This window comes from Aquarana catesbeiana, linkage group LG04 (genome assembly GCF_042186555.1).
Source record: "Aquarana catesbeiana isolate 2022-GZ linkage group LG04, ASM4218655v1, whole genome shotgun sequence".
Lineage (NCBI taxonomy): Eukaryota > Metazoa > Chordata > Amphibia > Anura > Ranidae > Aquarana > Aquarana catesbeiana.
This window is the reverse complement of record NC_133327.1, coordinates 217,102,788-217,122,832: the sequence shown is the minus strand read 5'-3', so window position 1 is coordinate 217,122,832 and position 20,045 is coordinate 217,102,788. Positions and strand designations below refer to the sequence as shown.

The following is a 20,045-nucleotide window of genomic DNA, read 5'->3' as shown; positions in this document are numbered from 1 at the left end:
ATTATAACCCTGGGCTTTGATGCCAGTGACAGCAATAATAATCCCAAGCATTGGTTTCAGTGGCTGCAGTAATAACTCTTAGCATTGATGTCAAACCCTACAGTAATACTCCCAACACTGGTATCCGTGGACATAATAACCCCCAGCCTTGATGCCAGCCAGGGACCACAACTATAATCTCCAGCATTGGTGCCAGTGACAGCAATGATAACATTCACATTGGTGGTTGGAGTTATGTTAATAAACCTCCCCTTCTTTGGTAGACGGTGGCAATGCTGTTAACCCCTGCCCCCTATCCAACTCCAGACTCCTTCCTGCATTGATAGTCAGTGACAGTGTTTGTTATTTATGGGACTTCCCCATTGGTGGTTAGTAACAGTGTTTTTTAAAACATCCCTCTTTGCATTGGTGGTCAGGGGCAGTGTAAATGAACCCCATTTATACACGTTGGTGATCGGTTAAAGTGCTGTGCACCCACACACATGCAGGAGACAGAACTAGTGGATAATACTGCTGCTTGAACCTCTGGTGTGGACCCCAAGCATGTGGTGGGCTGCACATAAAAAGCAGTGGGGCCAACCTTTTGGACACCACTTATTTAAGCAATTGTGAGAACTCTTTTTCATTACACTCATAAATGATGTTGTAAAATCCTTATATTTGCAATAAAAATATGGGCTTCTAATGGTTTGTCACATAATTTGTCCCAAGTCATTAGTCGCTTGCTTTGTTCCTAGGAGGTGGGGCCCCCATTCTGGTAGAGTTCTTTATTACCTGGCTCTGCCTGATCATCAGTTCTTTATTTGGCAGATACTTCTTTACTAAATGCATAGTTTCATACATTCTGGATGTATGTTATTTAACAAGGTTTAGCTTTAAATTTGGCAGTTAGTAGCCTCTGCAGTAGAAATATGTAAAAGAGGCATACATTTACTTTAAAGATTTGCTGATCTTGTAGCCAGCACATCAAAAGGGATGATGGGATGAGACATTTCACATTTACATCCTAGATCATCTCACATCTGTAGACACCCTAAAAATATCTGCAGCTGATTGACCATTAAGATCTGTAGTTGTGCAGCTACATTCATTGTTGGTGTGTGTGTGAGCGAGGGACATGACATTGCAGCCTCCATTAGGCCAAGGACTGATGTAAATGATTTAATATGCTGATCATCATAGCAAGGAAAAGGTGTATTTCCCTTAACGTCTTTCAGGACAGCACCTGAGAGACTGGCTCCTCCCACTTGCCAACAGAAAACACACCTTCCACCAAACTTTAAAAGGAGGCTCCTTTCCACATGTTGCCAGTTTTTGTGTTTCCTTCGACAGGGAACACCTAGTGGGTAGTCAGACACTCTTAGGTACTGTCATGAAAGTCCAGGCTTCCTGCTCCACCGTTTTTCTTACCTCAGAGAGCTTGTTCCTCCCATTCCACAGAGTTCTGCTGGATGGGCCCCTTCTCCCTCTTTAGGTGCTCAGGGAGAGCCGGTACTGCTGCAGGCGCCAGTCCTGAGCGTCAGCGAGGTGGAACGGACATCATTTTTCCTTTTTTGCAAAATCCGCCCACCTCTCCGAAACGCCGCCACCATCTTTGGACTGCCAGTCAGGGACTGCATCTGCCAGAAGTGAGATATCCGGAAGGGGGTGGTATCTACGGAGCAGGCGCACGGCACAGGGGGAGAAGGGAGAAACGGAGCTGGTGTGTATATGGCGGATCCGGCATCCTAGCCACAGACAGTGCACCACGATGGATTTGATGGCGGCAGCAAGTGGGACAGGCACCAGCAAGACCCAGGTAAGGGGCAGATGTGATACTGCCCTATTTTACTATGTGGTCTCTCTCTCTCTAGTATCCCCCCCCGGTGCCAGGGGCCTGTCTGGGCACATGAGGCAGCTGTTGGTTCTCACTGTCCACCTGCGGTGAGTATTTTGAAAGGTTCAGGTTGTCTCACTGGGATTGTTTTGTGTTCCTTTTTTATCACGGCAGGCCAAGAGTTCTGACCCGGTGGCTAAAAGGAAGTGCCCTTCATGCAAAGCTACCTGAAGTTTGGAAGAAAACTTCATGTCAGATATGCATTGACACTCTTGTTAAAGAGGAAGCTTCTTCCGCATGCAGCGATCTGATTCGCTCTTCATTGGTAAATCCATCCCTAGATCAGCCATCTACCTCACAATCCTCTCAGGGCTCAGTTTTAGTCCCGGTGGTGGAGGCTGAAGCAGGTCCTCTTACCCAAGAGGGACATTCTCCCTCTCTTTCTAAGGAAGAATCTGATGAGGAGGAGGAGGAATTCACAAAGGAATGGAGAATACACCTTCTAAATACAAGCTGTCTTTAGAACAGGTAGATGGCCTGTTAAAAGCAATTTATACTACTCTGGGCTTAGAAGAAGAAGAGAGAAAATAATTGTCTCTGCATGACAGGATGTACGCAGGTCTCAGTGAGCCTCAGGGGGTGCACACCTAATTTAAAGTTTTATATATTTTTTATATAAATATATATTATACACACACGCGCGTGCGCATGTTTGAGCTTTGGGGTGCACAACCGCTCATCTAAAAAAAAAACCACAAGCTTGACTAGTGTATGGGGGGAATGACTTTTTCTGTCAATTACTATCCTATCAAATGTTACAGTAAATGGACAGGCTGGAAAATACAGTCTATCTCTGGAATTGCCTTACTGATCATCAACCCCCCCCATAGCACTGTTTAGGCTGGAAAAATTGGAATTGTGTTAAAAAATATTTATATAGTTTCCCTTTTACCATTTAATTCACATTCATGCTAGTTTGGGCACCTGTTTTTGTATTAAGAGTAATGCTTGTTAGAAATAAATGTGCTTGTGGCTTGGTGTATTCATTTAGAATCTGAATGTTTATACAGAGAAAATGGTTTTCTTCAGAGAGGTGAGAGAATGAGATGAGATTGTGTGGTAGTTTTTATACATATTTATATTTTTTATTGCAATCAGGACTAACAAAAATAATTCAATTTTTTCAGTTCAGTAAATATGAAATATTAATGAACATTAAATATGAATATTATATAGTCTGTTATCCAGGTAGCAAGTGGAACATTCCGTGTCTTTTTTTTTTTTTTTTTTCTTTGTCTTTCCTTTAGGGTGGGTTTGATTTAAATCAAGTTGATTTCAATCACAATTTAAATCATGATTTAAATCACTATTAAAATGGCTTGACTTAAATCAACTCGATTCAAATTATAATTTTTAAAGAGCATCTGTCCTCTCCTCCTCTGAACCGCTGTTGACTCACCGACAGTCCCTTTCACTTTAATGGGACGGCTGGTGATAAGGCAGTGACACAACAAAAGTAAGGGACGTGGCGGCTGCAGGTGAGTGGATGCCCGCTAACAGGCTCTGCCACGATGGATCTGAAATGACAGGTGCTCTTTAAATATAAGGACTCATTCTTGATGGTAGTTAACATCTTTAATATTTGCAAACAAATTGAAGGTTTCCTATTTAGAATAATAAGCTGTCGGGTTAGCAAAACAGAGATATCAGAACCGATTCAATCATACAGTTTGTAGTGTACATAGATTTGCAAAACAATGGGATAAAGGAATATTCCTGAACTTTGTTTTACCTTATGGTTAAATTGTGTGAATGCATCAATGCAGTCCATGTTATCTCAGCTTGCAGAGCTTGGATTCATTGAATGAGTTTACCAAAAATGTAAATATTTCAGAATATACAGCCTCATGCTGTACAACTAAGCTCAACATTTCATGCTGAATAAACTAAATTATTAATGTATCATAAATACAAACCTATCTTTAGATTTTTTACTCCAAAAGCATTTTAATAAAATAAATGTAATAAAAATCAAAAAAATTGTTTTAAATAATTTTTTTTTTTTTTTAAACCATCGATTTATATCCACCCTGCTTTCCTTTAATACTACTGCTTACAGTGTTCAGTATCGCGCAAAGAAATGTACACACACAAGTATATAATGTACTTATTTATAAAACTGTATGAAAAGCTTAAAATTGTTCCACCATCCTTAAAGTTTTTCTTTTATTAGAAACATCTTGCTTGCATTCAGAAAATCTTTTTTTATGTCAGTAGCCAACTTATACTTTGTCTTACAAGCATGACAAGAATTGAAATTTTCTTTTCTAGTGGTCTATGAGCACAGATCACGGCTAGAAAAATCTTTACAAAAGGAAAGACTTGAACTGAAAAAAGCAAGAGAAGGTAAGTGAAACCGTGCGGTTTATTGTGTTTATTGTGTTTGACCCATGTGTTTCTTACATACCCTCTCAGAGATAGAATGTGTACAGCTTAGGAACACCAGTACTATTGAGGCATGAGCCAGTTGTTGTTGTACAAATCGCTCATCATTTTTAATGGAACATGAGTGTTCGGACAGTTCTGATAACAGGTGAATAATTTGCTGATGGGGACCCAGAATTTCTCCCAAGCTTATTCGATGTGACAATTACATTAGGTATATTTGTGAGATCCTAAGATACAGATCACAGAATTTTTGGTGTGTAGCTTTTCACCATTTATATGCATTTTCCATCTTAGTACAAAAGTACAAATTTTGCCTGAGGGTTAGGCCTGGATTAATGGGGTTAGCTTGAATTTAGGGATTAGGATCAGGTTAATGGTTATATATAGTGGTTAGGTTTAGAGTTACAGAAAGGTTTAGGTGTTTAGGGTAAATGCTCTTTTGCAGCAATTGCCATTTTAGACTGTGATAAATTTCTTATGTGTGACAATTGTATAGCATGTGTTTTCAACGCATTAGGCCCCTTTTACATGGGCGGCTGTTTTGCCGCTGTTAAAAGCACGTGTGAGTAAAAAGTGTAGCGCTAGAGGTATGCCAGGTGAGTAAACCTAGCAAGGAAATGTATATTTTAAATTATAATTTAAACTATAGGAAGACTAGTAATGTGAAAAAATAGTATCTCATAATAAACAGCACAACATATGAATGTCACACAGTAATTATATACGGCAGGCCTCGTGCGATGATGAGTCGAAAGAAGTCGCAAACACCAAAAAATTGCTAACAAAAGTGAGGTGATATAAGTGACTGGTTAGAATCAGAGTATCATATGCATATATTCAAACAAATAAATCCAAAAATCAGACATCAACAATATCATGTGCAAAATGTTCTAACAAATAAAACAAAAATCAGACATCCAACGTAAATGTGATGCCCTGAATGATCACACAATCCTGTGTAAATGTTTAGGAAAGACAGACACATGTGTAACCAAAAAACATATGGAACAACAAGTGTAATGCTAATTCCAATTGTAGTTGAGACTGCAAACGTGATAGTCCATATAGTTGAGGTATCCAAAGTGAGCTGTGGCATGTGAGAAAAACACACTGCTGTTACAGATATCTAACAGTCTCTGAAATAAATACAATGACCGGTGGATAGATATACCCAGGAGTGCCTTCACCCTCCAGGAATGGGGTAGAGAAAAAGGTACTCTTACCCGAAGTAGTGGACCCAACTCACCATACAGCAGTGGATCTATCAAGCATAAATCCGGCGATGTAGGGTCAGGTTCCCAGGATAGACCATTCAATCCTCTCCTCTGTATGCCGGTAAGGACTCCCAGAGGCCAGTGGAAATGGGTAAAATTCCAAACCATAGCTGGTTCTGAGCACGGTACTCCAAGATATATCCCCTCCAGATGGTGATATTATGTAGGGTTCAAAAAAAGAAAAAAAGCCTCCACATAGTATAAATCCGGATGATGGAATTTATTTTAAATAAAAATATCCAAACAAATGAATATTAGGTAAATACAGTTCAATTGAACAATAAAAACTGCAGTTTGAGGTGGCTAGAGCCAGCGTATTAACCCTACGCGTTTCGTCAGCAAAGACCTCAACCAGGGTGTATTTTGAAATTCAGGGAATCCTGGCACAGTGTTTACTTGTACATTGCGATTAGCTGCGTTTACGTGCGTTTACATTTGGCTGCGTTTAGCTGTGTTGGAACATTCTTGCCATTTCAGATGTGCTTCCTGTTGTTTTTCTTTCCTTGTTGACGCTGCTATCCGCTGGAGAAATGGTACACTATGATTACCTGCAGTTATGTGCAGATAGCTGCAATAAATCGTTCCTGGACACAGTCAAATGTATTTTTTCTATCCGCACCAAACCCCATGTAACGAAACTGTTGCTAAATGCAGTGTGTGAATGGGGCCATAGGAAAGCATTGTGTGAGTTTAGCTGCGGTAGATAACTTGATCTAAAAGCTAAATTCTATCCGCCTGTGTGAAAGGGGCCTTAGTGCTTTCTGAAATTTCTGGCACCCAAACTTCTACACCAAAACAAAGTCAGCAAGTCTCAGAAGTGGACAAATGGACAACTAGTTGACAAGTGGACAACTAATATGCTGCTAAATAAGAGAAGAACAACAACCTGAGGACCTAATAAAATCTCTGGGTGACTAATCGAGTCCCTGAGCCCATTGAGCGCCATGGGCTGTTCCATTTTTTGTTTGGAAGAAGCAAGTCTTAAGTTAGTTCCACTGATCTTTTTTCAACCCCTACACAGCCCAAATATTCCTAGTGAAATTTGGATAGATCGAATTGATAGTGAAAAATCTAAATTTAAAAGAACAACTCCTCAATCAATCCTTTAGAAATATGCATAGAGACCACCAGCATCTTAGCCTCTTGATTTGGGGGAGCCTGGGGATGGACTCATGCACACTGAACATTTTTACAGCTGCTGTTTTGGGCGTCAGGCATTTTTTTCTACAGCCAGTAAACTCCCCAGCATATTATCTTATGTGTCCATGCACACATAGGCTTTTATCAGCATTTTTTAGCAGGGGCGTTTTCTGGCTGGAAAAAAAAACCCCAGAACTACTGTGTCTGAACAGGAGTTTTTCAGCTGTAAAAATGCTCTAACGCTGAAAAACACGGTAAAATGAAGCAAAACACGGCTATCCGGCATTTATGAGCCTCAAGCTTTTGTAGGAGTATAGTTTTGCTAAAAGCCGCAACTGCGGCAAAACTCGCTTTTTTAATGCAGCATTCTACGTTTTTATAACATCCAGTGTGCATGAGGCCTTAAGCTTTTTTTTTTTTTTTTTTTTTATTTTATTTTATTTTTTTACATCAGACATTTCATACTTACCTGCTCTGTGCAATGGTTTTGCACAGAGCAGTCCTGACCAGTGATCCTGGCTCCTCCACTGGATAGGAATCTACTTTCTTTGGGGTCACTCACACGGGCTCGATCCCAAGCCACGCTGCCTGTGTCCATAGACCAGACACCATGGCTCGGCCCCACTCCCCACTCTGTCATCACTGAATTTGATTGACAACAGCAGGAGTTAATAGCTGCCACTGCTTCCTCTCTGTCCTGTGAGGTGGGAGTGAGCGGAGAGAACCACTGCTCTCAGACACAGATCATGGGTGGGGTCAGGAAAGTATAATGGGGGGCTTAGGGGAATCCTATTTACAGAAGGTACTTTACCTTAATGCAAAGACTGCGTTAAGGTAAAAAAAAAAAAAAACCTTAAGCCTTTAGAACCATTTTATGTTAACATTGTGCTGTCTGTGCAAATTCAGGTTTTGAAGTATCAGAAGGGCAGCTAATGTTGCTTAGCGGAGAAGAGAACTGCAAATACTGCATGAATTCTGCAATAGCCTGTTCTGTATATCCTCCGGTATTGTATGCAAAGTGCTCAGTATAGAAAAGTTTGCTTTCTCTTCAACTCAGCATTGATCTGAATCTTAGTGAACACTTACACTATTCGGCTCTGTGCACTGTTAATGCAGTAAGTTTCTTGGAGTGCTTAAAGAGTAAGTAAACCCCAGATTGTTTTCCTTTTTTTAAAAAAATTATAATGCAGTAATGTATATAGAAGTCTTACATGCCAAAATGTCACTAAAACGAGGTTTGGAAATACCTTTTTTTGCTTTTATAAGTTTTATCTTCTTTGGGGAATCGGCCGCGCCATCTTTACTATTGATTGCTGGCTCTTGTGTGGACATCATTTCCGCCCTTCCTTTGCTTCCCTGTGTTAATCTCACACTTGTGCGATCGCGGTTGCGTGTAAACCAAGCCTCTATCCAGGAAGGCGTGGAGGAGGGCACAGTATCGCGAGGCTTCCTTTCCTGTGCCATTCAGAGTGAAAGGAAATAAGCTGACATGCTGTGGATAGTGAAACGGCACACATAGTGTGCCGTTAAAGACGCTACGGACTGGACATGCGCCGGTGACATCATTAAAGATTGCAGGATGGATTGTGAGGAAACTGTTACAGTAAGTGACATTCACAGGCAGCGATGCAGATTATAATGAGCTGAAGTTGAAATAGAGGGTTTACAACCACTTTAACTGGTATCAGGAATGTGTGTATCAGAAGTTTTAGGCTAAGGCTAAACAGGTCGTTTTTAATATCAGACCAAAAAAATTATCTAAAAATCTGTGCTTATACAGGAGATTGCAATGTAAATATTATGAATTGAAGGAGAAGTCCAGCCTGAGCTTGTTTGGCTGGGCTTCTCCTAGGGGTCACAGGAGTGCAATTTTTTTTGCACTCTTGTAACCCGGTTCCAACAGAGAACGGTCTGAAGTCTGCCTCTGCTGACATCACTGGAATCAGTCCAGGCACAACGTCATCACGACAATGAAGTCTGGATCCGCAGCTGCCTGGACTGGTGCCTGTCTCAGTTAGCTGCTGAGACCCTGAGACGGCCACTTCCTGCCCTTCCATAGCTCAGTGCTCCAATGAGCATAGAGCAGCAGAGAGGAGAGACGCTGACTGACAGGCATCAGCTCTCCTCTTGGGGATCTGTGAGAACCAAGCCATCGGCGATGTTCGGTGGATCGATTCTCAGTGCAGAGACGCTGGGGACAGATGCAGCATCGGACACGTGCTGCATCCACCTAGGTAAGTATAAATGGGGGAAAAAATAAACATACTTCTGTTTTAAGTCTCATGAATTTAATCTTGCAGGGATATAACTGAATAGCAAAAAATGCTCAACAATCTCATACATGAGCAATTGCTGAACCCCTTGTTCCCATTCAGGTCAGGATTGCGAGACATGAAAATAAAAGTAATGCAACAGAAGCAAAGATCAATCAATTTAGTAGCTTTAATAAGCCTCTGAAAATTGCCCATGTGCTCAATCCACACCTAATAAACAATGCCCTTCTTGCATCTTTTAAAACTTTTTTTTTTTTTTTTTTTTTTGTTTTCTTGTTAAGCAGGGATCTCTGGACTTTAATTAACGAGAAAGTGGCTAGTATTGTGCTAAATAGCATCTTTGCAACAAAAAATAACCAATTTAATGAGCCACAAAGGCTGAGCAGGTCCTGGCCACACTCAGTATGAGATAATTGCTTTAATAATCCAGGTGCACATTTTGCTTTGGTCAGCGCAAGTTTCTGGATATATACAGTGAAAATGCAAATTTAGCTGTGCATTTTCTATGCAAATGAATAATCTCAAGCAATTAATTATTTAGCTTCTGACCAATAAACTGTGAAATTGCATTTTGTCTTATCAGCTTGAAGGATGTGGATTTTATTTGTGTTGTCACAAAGCTGTAGCAGACAATGTTTTAAAAGTGCTGAAAACGTCACACACCCAACATTTTCAAGTTCACATACTAGTCAGTCTTTTTTTTTTTTTTTTTTTTTGGGAAATTTCTATAAGTCTGATAAAAGTAGTATGTGCTTTATTGCTGCCATCTAATGGTGGAAAGAAAATTAACATGTGCTGTAATGAAACTAAAGTACATTTTATTATGGGCAACAACTGAAGCTGAAATAGGTTGCGCAAGTGTCCAGTAAAATGAGTTATAGCCATTACTGTGTTTCTAACAGAGTATAAGGGTTCATGTCAGCAAGCATTTTTTTTCCTGCATTTTGGCATGTGTTTAGAATATGTGCCAAATGCATGTCAGCAAATTACAATTGACTTTAATACATACGACCATTCAGCGGCTGCATTTGAACTACTTTGCTCTTGTTTGGATAGTATGCCCTATTAAAGTGCTTTGTAAAGTTAAAAAAAAACAAAAAAAACAAACATGGTATACTTGCCTGTTCTTTGTTATGGTTTTGCAGAGAGTAGCCCAATCCTCCTCTTTTCTGTCCCCCCCCTCCGCTGGTGCTTCTGGCTCCCCCCACCTGCAGAGTGCCCCCATAGCAAGTCGCTTGCTCCTGATCTACACTCGGTGTGTCCATTAACACACACAGTGCAGCTTGCCCCCCCCCCCCATTCCCTCCTTACTAGCTGTGATTGACAGTAGCCAGAGCCCATGGCTTCAGCTGCTGTGTCTGAGCAAAGTGAGGAAAGCGAGAGAGAGAAGGAGCACCGATGCTGCTCTTGTGCACAGCGCTGAATTCAGATTGGGTTCAGGAAAGTGTAAGTGGGGGCTGGGGAAGCTGCACATAGAAGGTTTTTTACCTTAATGAATAGAATGCATTATCCTTCTGTCTTTAGAACCACTTGACAGTGTGTTTGAACTGCAAGTAAAACAGCCCAAAGGCACTCTATTTTTCCAAGTGCTGCATTTTCCATTCAATCCTGGCTGCATGCGTTTTGAAAGGAAAACTCATGTCATGACTAGAATGCCATAGTAAAGTCCAATCTGTTATTATGTGGCAAGTACAGACACACATCCCAAACTCAGAATGCCAGTTTACTGACAAATTTAAAGTTTGAGAGAAAGAATATGGCTCTGAAGCTGTTACCGGACCTTCTGAAAAATAGTCTAACTGCCAGCTTTCTTCAAACTGTCTTTAGATCAGAATGTTATACTAAAAATAACTTTTGCCTGTATTAAAGGCTAACGCCAAGAGAATCTGTGTATCTGTCACACTTTTTGTGAATGCATACTGTACTTCTGTTAAGAAAAGGTCAGTCACATTTTCCCCTTATTCAACATATAACTAAAATTGCAAACTAAACTTGGAGTGGAGATGGCCTTCAGTTTACTGAAGGATTCCAAAGATGTTTTTTGATTTTGCAGATCTATGGAATTCATATTTAAAATATGCTTATCATTTATTTTTATTTTGTTCCTAGATCATCTTGTTTATAAACTTGAAGCCCAAGAAACACTGAATAAAGGAAGAGTAAGTAGACTAAAATATGCATGTTATTGGTATCAAACTTGTAGACAAGGAAGATTTTAATTGTACTGTGATTATCACGGCAATGAGTATGTTTATTGCATTGTTTGTCATATAGTGGGGAACTTGAAATCACAATTTGGCAGACCCACTAATTTACCCAAACTTACAAAGTGATATGAACTTATACGTTTTCGAAGATGTATTAAAGCTGTTTAGGAATATAACCCATATATATATTCATTTTAATAGTACATACAGTAGAATGACGAACATCTAGTAATAAACCATTAGATAAAACAAAAGAAAAGTCTAATGAATTTAATGACTGCGCAAGCAAGAGTACCGAGTTACAAGACTGGTCCATTACTAGGCAAATTGGTGGACTTTAGTCAGCTTTCACCAAATGTGTTTCCTAGATTACAGTAACAAAATGACCAAATTGAATCTAGCATGTAAATAGATGAAAATGACCTCCATTACCACTGGAAAAGTTTTCCTCCCTCATTTTTTTACTAAATTGCATCAGACCAGGAAATATTTGTGGATGAAAGCAACAAAATTCTCAATTATCGCCATAATAATAAAAATATCCCTAACAATGCTGCTCTGGGACAAATACATTCTATATACGAGGGGCATTCAAGTCAAACTGGGACTTTTAATTTTACAGGTATAAAAAGGGATACTGGCATTGTGGCACTACATGCAGTAGTAAGTGTGTCCTATTACTGATAGGCAGCGCACATGTCGCAGGCCAGTCCAGAGACCATTAATCAAGATGACCGACCACAGTGTTAGTGTGTGCATGGAACAGCGTGTGGTGATGAAGTTTCTTGTCAATAAAGGTGTAAAATCTACTGATTTCTACAGAAGACTTCAAGCTCTGTACGGTGATGAGAGGCTCAGCCGCAGTAAGACATTTGAATGGTGTAACAACCATGAGTAAGGATACCAACCATGGTGGTTCCCAGCCCACAGCAGTCATTCCTGTGAACATTCAGCACATGGAACACTTGACCCTGGATAATTGACGCATAACCTATCATGAAATTGCAACAAACGTGGAGTTATTCATGTGGATTTTATATTCTGTGGTGCCACTATCAACCGTGAAATAGCCTTTTTGTGTTGTACTGTGTTCACATTATTATAAATTATTTGTCAGCTTGTCTTACCTAACGTGTGATTTTTGGGAGAAGCTGCAGCCAGGAGATAATGGGGTTGATGTACTAAAGGCAAATAGACTGTGCACTTTGCAAAGTGCAGTTTCTCCAGAGCTTAGTGAATGAAATAAAGCTTTTAGGGCCGAAACAACCAATCGATTATGAAACTAATCTATTACTATTTTCTATTACTATTCTATTCTATTACTATTATCAGCCAGCTGATTAGTTGGCTTGCATACAGAATGCATTATTTTTTTACATATCAGGTATTACAGTGCAGCGCACATACAGCTCAGTACACCATCTATACATGTCAGTAAGTGCTTGAGAACTTGTGAATGTGTGAGAAGCAATGCCTCATGGGACATGTAGTCCTGGGCAGGAAATGGGTGGTTCTAAAGGCAGACGTTTTCTTTACCTTGCTATTGGGGCACTCTATACTATACTTTGCAGCTTGCTATTGGGACACTCTGAAGGCAGGAGGAGAAAGAAGTGTCAGTGGGGGACCCGAGGAGAGGAGGATCCAGGCTGCTCCGTGCAAAACCATTACACAGAGCAGGTAAGTATAACATGTTTGTTATTTTTAACTAAAAAAAACCCAAGACTTTAAAGGGTTACTAAACCCTCGTGTTTTTTTTTTATAACAAACATACCATACTTACCTCCACTGTGCAGACATCCTTGTCTTCTGGGGTCCCCCAATGGCGCTTGCGGCTCCTCCCCACATTGGCAAACCACCTAGGAAAAGCGCTCTCCTTGGGGGTCCCTGTGCAGGCGTGCTCCCGAGTCAAGCATTTGCGTCCATAGACACAGAATGCTGGACTCGGCCCCGCCCCCTGACGCCATTGGATTTGATTGACATCAGTGGGAGCCAATGGCTGCGCTGCTATCTATCCAATCAAGAGCTGAGACAATGGGCAGAGAAGGTGAGTACATCTCCGGCGTGGGAATTACGGGGCTCAAGTGAGTAAAACGGAGGGGGGCTGGTCAATGACAGAAGTTTTTCACCTTAATGCATAGAATGTAATTTCTGAAAAACCACATACACTGTCTGAAAATTCCTTTTACCAAGAAGTTTTGGATTATTTCTAAATTTTCCCATCACTGTGGTTGAAAGCAAACGCCGATTTGACCCCACTAACGATTAGAAAATAGAAGAACGTTCTTAAAATTACGTTTTTTTTTTTTTTGAAGGAAGACATTGTTTTTTTATGGCCAGCATATAATATATTGCAGTTCTGTTTGAAAATCTGCAAAACTTTTTTTTTCTTTAAATAAAAAAAAAAAAGATCTCTGAGTCTGTTGATATTTACCAGATTCAACCTCTAATAGTACATACAGTATATCTCTTCTGTCTATTATTCTCAGAGTGGATTCGAGATTTTGCTCCCTAACCATATAGTTGGTTATTTATCTTTACCACTGAGGTATTTAAGAATAAAGTGCCCTTTTTTACTTTACATATTAACTAAATTTTATACACCACACTTTTTTTAGGGTTATTAACCAAATAATTAATCAAAACAATAATCGGCCAAGTAATCGATTATGAAAATAATCGTAGCCCTAAAAGCTTTCCTTTGCAAAGAATACCTAATCATGCCAGGGAAAAAAAAATGCATTTTTGCTTGCTCATGATTGAATGATGGAAGTCAGCAGACCTTCTGCTCTGGAGCAACTGCTCTTGCAGAGTGCAAATGCACTTTGCAAAGTGCACTGTCTATTTGCCTTTATTAAATTAACTCTATTCACTCCGATGGCTAGGTGGATTTATTGGCAGAAATATAAGCACAGATCAAATGTGGGTGGGAGGGACTGGCCTGGACAGGCAGAATATATCCAGGTGTCTGAGTTGATGCAGTTGTATGGAGTACACGATGCAGCTGATCCAGGTGTTCCATTATTGCATTGTTGGTCAGCTTTTTTCCTCTTCCCTGGATGCCGGCTTTTTTTTTTTCTTTGCATATTTGATCATAATAACAGCAGCGATAATTGAAAGTGAGCCAAGTCTGCATTGACACTATAAATCTTGCTCTGTGATTACAACTCTCAACTCTTGTAAGTGTAATTTTTGTCTTTTATTATTGTCAGTAAATTGTTGTACCTGCACTTTCCAGTGCCCTTCGCCTATTCTTTTTGCTTTTGAAACAATACCACTGGGCTTGCTCAATATAGCAAAGTGCTGTAACACTCAGGAACAGTGTTGCCAACCCGTCAGTATTTTTACTTTCAGCCAGTAAAAAACAGGCAATTTTGTCCTGCCAGTAAAAGGAAAAAGTTGCTAGTAAAAAGTATGGCTGTGATGTTTGGCTCGGTCCAGAGCCAGCCAAGACCACCTGAGTGCCTGCTACAGTTCGGGCAGCTCTGGTGGAGGCTGTGCCCGAGTGTGTCTTGTGATGTCATGGTGCAAGGGAGCCAAGCAGAGCGGCCAGAGCCTCGTGTGTTGGTCTGCAGGACAGGAGCAGGGCAGGGCAGGTCAGGAGCGGGACTGTCAGTGCTGTTTAGACTGGAGTGAACTGAAGGGACCAAGAGTCAACTTCATGTGTGTGTGTGCCTTCCTATTCAAATTTCTTGCCCTCCTGAGTCTTGTCCCTGAGCTACTTACTACATCGAAAATAAAATAAGAAATATGTTTTTTGCCCTAATATCTACCTTAAATCCCATTGCTAATTGCATATTGTACTTGTTTGTAGCCTAAATACTAAAATTTGCACTTAAAACTGTAATTTTTGAACTTTTGGAAATACCAGTAAAAACTTGGCTGTGCCAAGGATTTTTGGGTGTCATGTCAGTAAATTTCAATCTGATAGGTTGGCAACACTGCTCAGGAATCAATTGATCTTACTGCAGTAACCTAAAAGTGATTGGTTGCTGTCGGCTACTACACGTCACACATCGTCTGTGCGTCTTATACTTCCTTTTTCAATAGACCCAAGTTTGTAAACTTTGCATGGATTAGCATGCATTTGCATGCTTGGTCGGTCTGTCCCTCTTGGTACACTTTTTTTATTTTTTCCCTTCTGATTTGTTGCCAATTTGTATGCCACGTAGCAGACTTAAAGCATAGCATATTCTTTCATCATGCTGGAGAATGTTAGTTCTTCAGAAAGAATTGTTTCTGACATACAGTACTTTCCCTAATTATTATGTGTGTGATTTATTCTTTACCAAGTTTTTCCTATCCAGGCACAAGTTGTAAATGGTGTTTACATTTGTTATACTTTGTAATATATATTTTTGCTGGAGTGCGCTCAGTGTTTTTATCTTTATATTTTTAGCAAGACTCAAATACTAGATACAATGCACTCAGTGTACAGCATCAAATGTTAAAGGTAAGTTTTTTTTATTTATTTTTTTTATCACGCATTTTAAATCCAGTTTGCACCATAACTAGTGTGTTTTAGGTAATCATAACAAAGCAGAATACTTTGGATATGGTAAATTTGAATAATTTTTTTTTCCAGGAAAGTTGGGTGGGTGAAATCAACTGTCTGCTATTGCTGACCTTTTTCTGGAAATGCTTGTTATCTAACACGCTCTGGTTTCATCAGGCAGGCCATACATGGTTCGAATCTCAAACTGTGTATGGGCAGACTGAATGTACCAAGTTGATCGACTGATCAACTTTGGTGCAACCAGCTTGCTGGGTTTTACCTGTGACTATCGTTAGTGGCTGCTATAGCCGCTAGCAATAATCGCTGTCTTCTCCCGGTGGGGACAATGGTCCGGCAGGAGGGATTGCAGCATCAACACTTTCTGTGTTGATGGAGAAATCAAGCGAGTGGTTGCAGGAAAGAAATTGGCTCCGTATATGGTCGGTCTTACTCTCTGAGTGACTGACCCCATGCAGATGATGAAGTCTATCAAAAGGCAGAACACCTCATCTGCGTGCTTGTTCTAGGTCAGTTGACTAAATATTCATAAGTGAAGACAGCTAGGCCCAAGGAAGTCCCCTAGGATCCAGTCAAGCCCCTATTTAGTACTGCCATATTGGCTTTTGCACAGCATGGAGAAGTTGAAACCGGGCCGTCAGTCACAGCCTGCACACCAAACACACTTCTGCTTTTCCTGTGACAGTTACATGTCATTGTCTGCATACATCAGCAGCTAGGGGGAGTGGTTAGAAAGAGACAAGAACTTGACTATATATGGATTGAAATTTGCCTGGGTCAGCAGGGACCAGACAGATTTCGATCCATGTATAGGCACTGTGGTTAAAGTGGATGTAAACCCGAAATTTTTTTTTTTTTTAATGTCATAATGTCGAGTAGAAGATTTCCTATTATTTGAGCCCAGTCTTGCCACAAAGAGTTAACCCATCTCTGAGCAATCCTCTTTTATTGTTCAGTGAGATAAAACTTGACAAACAGAGAAAAACTTTTGTCAAATCCTCCCCCTTGCTGTGACAGGTGATTTACATCTCATGCATTATTTTTTAATTCCCACCCCCACTCCTTTCTTCAGCAGCTCTGCAAGGATTGGCTGTTCCACACCTCAGCATGATTTGGCATGCTGAAGTCATGTGGTTACTTTCCTGTCTTTTCACTGGATGTTAGAGATCATAGCAGAAGTTCAGTGTAAGAAATACACAGGAGAAAATGCATATTGACAAGGGGAGTGTAGAGGTGGGCGGGGAGTCTACTGACATCACGACTCCACCCACCGAGCTCCAGACAACAGACCCACCCACAGAATATGCAGTTTTTTGGGTTTCATAACAGACAGAGGGGAGACATTTGACAGGTAAAGATACATGTAAGAGGCATGTATATCCTTATAGATAACCCCTATGGCAGTAGTTTAGAAAGGATGACATTGGGTTTACATCCACTTTAAGCATAAGTTGATGAACCAATCGACTTCTGTTTAACCAGCTTGTTGGAAAATGTCCACATGATCAGCACTGCAGGCTATAGCCTGCAGTGCTGATTAGAGCACTCTGATAGCGGGGAAGTCTCCCTGCAGTCAGAATACAATAACTCAGCAGAGAGGATTCCCCCATCCACACATTGAAACCTAGTCTTTTTCAACCTGCTGGTTGAAAAAAACTGATTACGGCTGGCCATACATTAAGAAATTTTCTTTCCTTCAACCACAGGTTGAAGGAAAGAAAATTGCTCAAATCCCCGATCCGTACATTCATTGTTGATGGGGAAATCGCTCACACTGCGCTATTGTATTCTGACAGTGGGAGGTTTCTCCACAGTCATAATTCAATGAATACTGCTGCTGGCTATAGCCGGCAGCAGTAATCGTATAAAAAAAAAAAAACAAAGCAGGCTGGTTGTACCGAAGTCAAGCGATAGATCAACTTCAGCCTGCCCATAGATGGATCAGAATTTGGTCGGTTCAGCTAAATCTGATCCGTTTATGGGCGAGCTAATGTATGGGCTGCATACCTTTGACAAAAAAAATTATATTTGTTTATTAGTAACAGGATAGTTCAGTCTAATTAGCTGCATGTTTTGGGAAAAGGAAAAGTGCATTTGAAATAGCTGATATAGTAGATTACGATGGCACTGCTGTATATGCATGCTTGGGAAATGGAAAGTTCACTTTAATATTTCATTTTAATGTCGGTGCTAAAAAATATATTTTGTATTTGAGATTTGTAATCCAGTTGCTACATAAAATTCAGTTTGCAGAGCAGTGATTGCAGTCATGGCACATGACTTCCTTTTTTATCTTTTTTTTTTTTTGGTCTGCATATCTGTACACTTCTGTTAAATCCAACATGACAGCACTCTTCTTTAATTTGTAACAGCGTTGGATTTTGCAGCATCTTCAATATGCATGTAGTCTGGATTTGCACAGGGGGGTGGCTGAACCCTTTGTCACTGTGTTGACATGTTACACTTTTAAAGGATTTCAAGCAGAAAACGGTATACCCTGTACGATGCAATAATTTATTAGTTACAAGGCTTTGGGAACTGTGCATCTACAAAGATTGGCAGTCATAGGAAAGGCAAGGTAAAAGTTGTCCAAAGGGGCACATATCTGAAATCCACCTTTGTCAGTTTAAGTTATGATTTTGTGCTCATGGATTTTTAATTTCATAGAGTCAACATGAGGAACTAAGGAAGAAGCACACAGAACTGCAAACAGAACACGAGAAATTAGGAGAGGATTTAACAAAATCCTTTAGTCAACATAAAGAGAAATATTTACAGCTGCAGCAGGATAAGGAACAAGAAGTATCAAAGCTAAAAGGTGAGTGCTATTACTGTAAGTCTATGTGACATATACTGCTGTATTATCTAGTTGCTAAAGACCAGAAAGTTTGAAGGTTTAAAATGACTTTATACTACCGAGATTATTTTTGCTGCCATATCGGCATTATACATTTTTCAGAGTAGGGGTTCATTTCAAAGGGCATTCTAGTCAAAGTTGCAATTTCTGTTTGAATGCATACAGCTGTATTTAAATGGACAGTGCGGCTTTTGGTAAGAAAAGGCTGTGTTTGTCTTTCGTTGCTTGAAGTTCACCCGCACTGAATAGGACAAGCTGTATCTTAAAAAAAAGTGCAGTGTGAAGCAAGGCAAGTCAAACACAACCTCTGGACTGCCATTTGTACTGCTCAATTAATGAAGCAGTCTCATTTCCATTTTTATTCAATATGTTCTGTTCCCTCTGTTGGAGACAGACAAAAATGCAGTCTGTCATCGCAGCCGTCTCCTTGCTAGCTGTGTTTTCAGACTGCCATGGAGGGAGGAAGATGTCCTGTCTGAATTCACAGCTAGCCTTAGACAGCACATAGGAAGAGCCTCGGACACCTCACATTTAACCGCTTCAGCCCTGGAAGAATTTACCCCCTTCCTGACCAGAGCACTTTAACTGACAATTGCGCAGTCGTACGACGTGGCTCCCAAACAAAATTGACGTCCTTTTTTCCCCACAAATAGAGCTTTCTTTTGGTGGTATTTGATCGCCTCTGTGGTTTTTATTTTTTGCGCTATAAACAAGAAAATAGCGACAATTTTGAAAAAAATGCATTATTTTTTACTTGTTGCTATAATAAATATCCCCAAAACATATTTAGAAAAAAACATTTTTTTCCTCAGTTTAGGCCGATACGTATTCTTCTACATATTTTTGGTAAAAAAAAAAAAAAAAAAAAAATCGCAATAAGCGTTTATTGATTGGTTTGCGCAAAAGTTATAGTGTTTAAAAAATAGGGGATAGTTTTATGGCATTTTTATTATTAATTTTTTTTTACTAGTAATGCCAGCGATCAGCGATTTTTATTGTGACTGCGACATAATGGCGGACACATCGGACATTTTTGACACATTTTTGGGACCATTGTCATTTATACAGCAATCAGTGCTATACAAATGCACTGATTCCTGTGTAAATGACACTGGCAGTGAAGGGGTTAACCACTAGGGGGCTAGGGAGGGGTTAAGTATGTCCTGGGGAGTGTTAATAACTGTGGAGGGGGGCATGGCTACATGTGACACGTCACTGATCTCTGCTCCCGATCACAGGGAGCAGAGATCAGTGACACTGTCACTAGGCAGAACGGGGAGATGCTTGTTTACATTAGCATCTCCCCGTTCGTCCTCTCCGTGAGGCGATCGTGGGTATCCTCGCAGCGATCGAGTCCACGGGACCCGCGACCCGACTCACGGAGCTCCCAGCCGTCGCGCACGCAATGGCATGGCTGCAAATTCAAAGGGACGGATGGGTACGCCCATTTGCCCAGCCTTGCCATTCTGCCGACGTACATCGGCGTGCGCCAGTCGGGAAGTGGTTAACAGGTCCCAGTC

The 20,045-nt window shown here is 40.4% G+C and overlaps 1 protein-coding gene across 4 annotated transcripts in view; it reads left to right on the top strand.

Annotated features, from left to right (window-relative positions):
• The window catches only part of GOLIM4 (golgi integral membrane protein 4), a 217,352-nt gene that overhangs the window by 100,005 nt on the left and 97,302 nt on the right, over positions 1-20,045 (top strand). For all 4 annotated transcript variants that reach the window (XM_073626155.1, XM_073626153.1, XM_073626154.1 and 1 more), the window contains exons 2-5: positions 4,148-4,222; positions 11,061-11,110; positions 15,555-15,608; positions 18,336-18,486. In XM_073626155.1, coding sequence (XP_073482256.1) covers positions 4,148-4,222; positions 11,061-11,110; positions 15,555-15,608; positions 18,336-18,486 — 330 coding nt within the window. The remainder of the gene's footprint in view (positions 1-4,147; positions 4,223-11,060; positions 11,111-15,554; positions 15,609-18,335; positions 18,487-20,045) is intronic.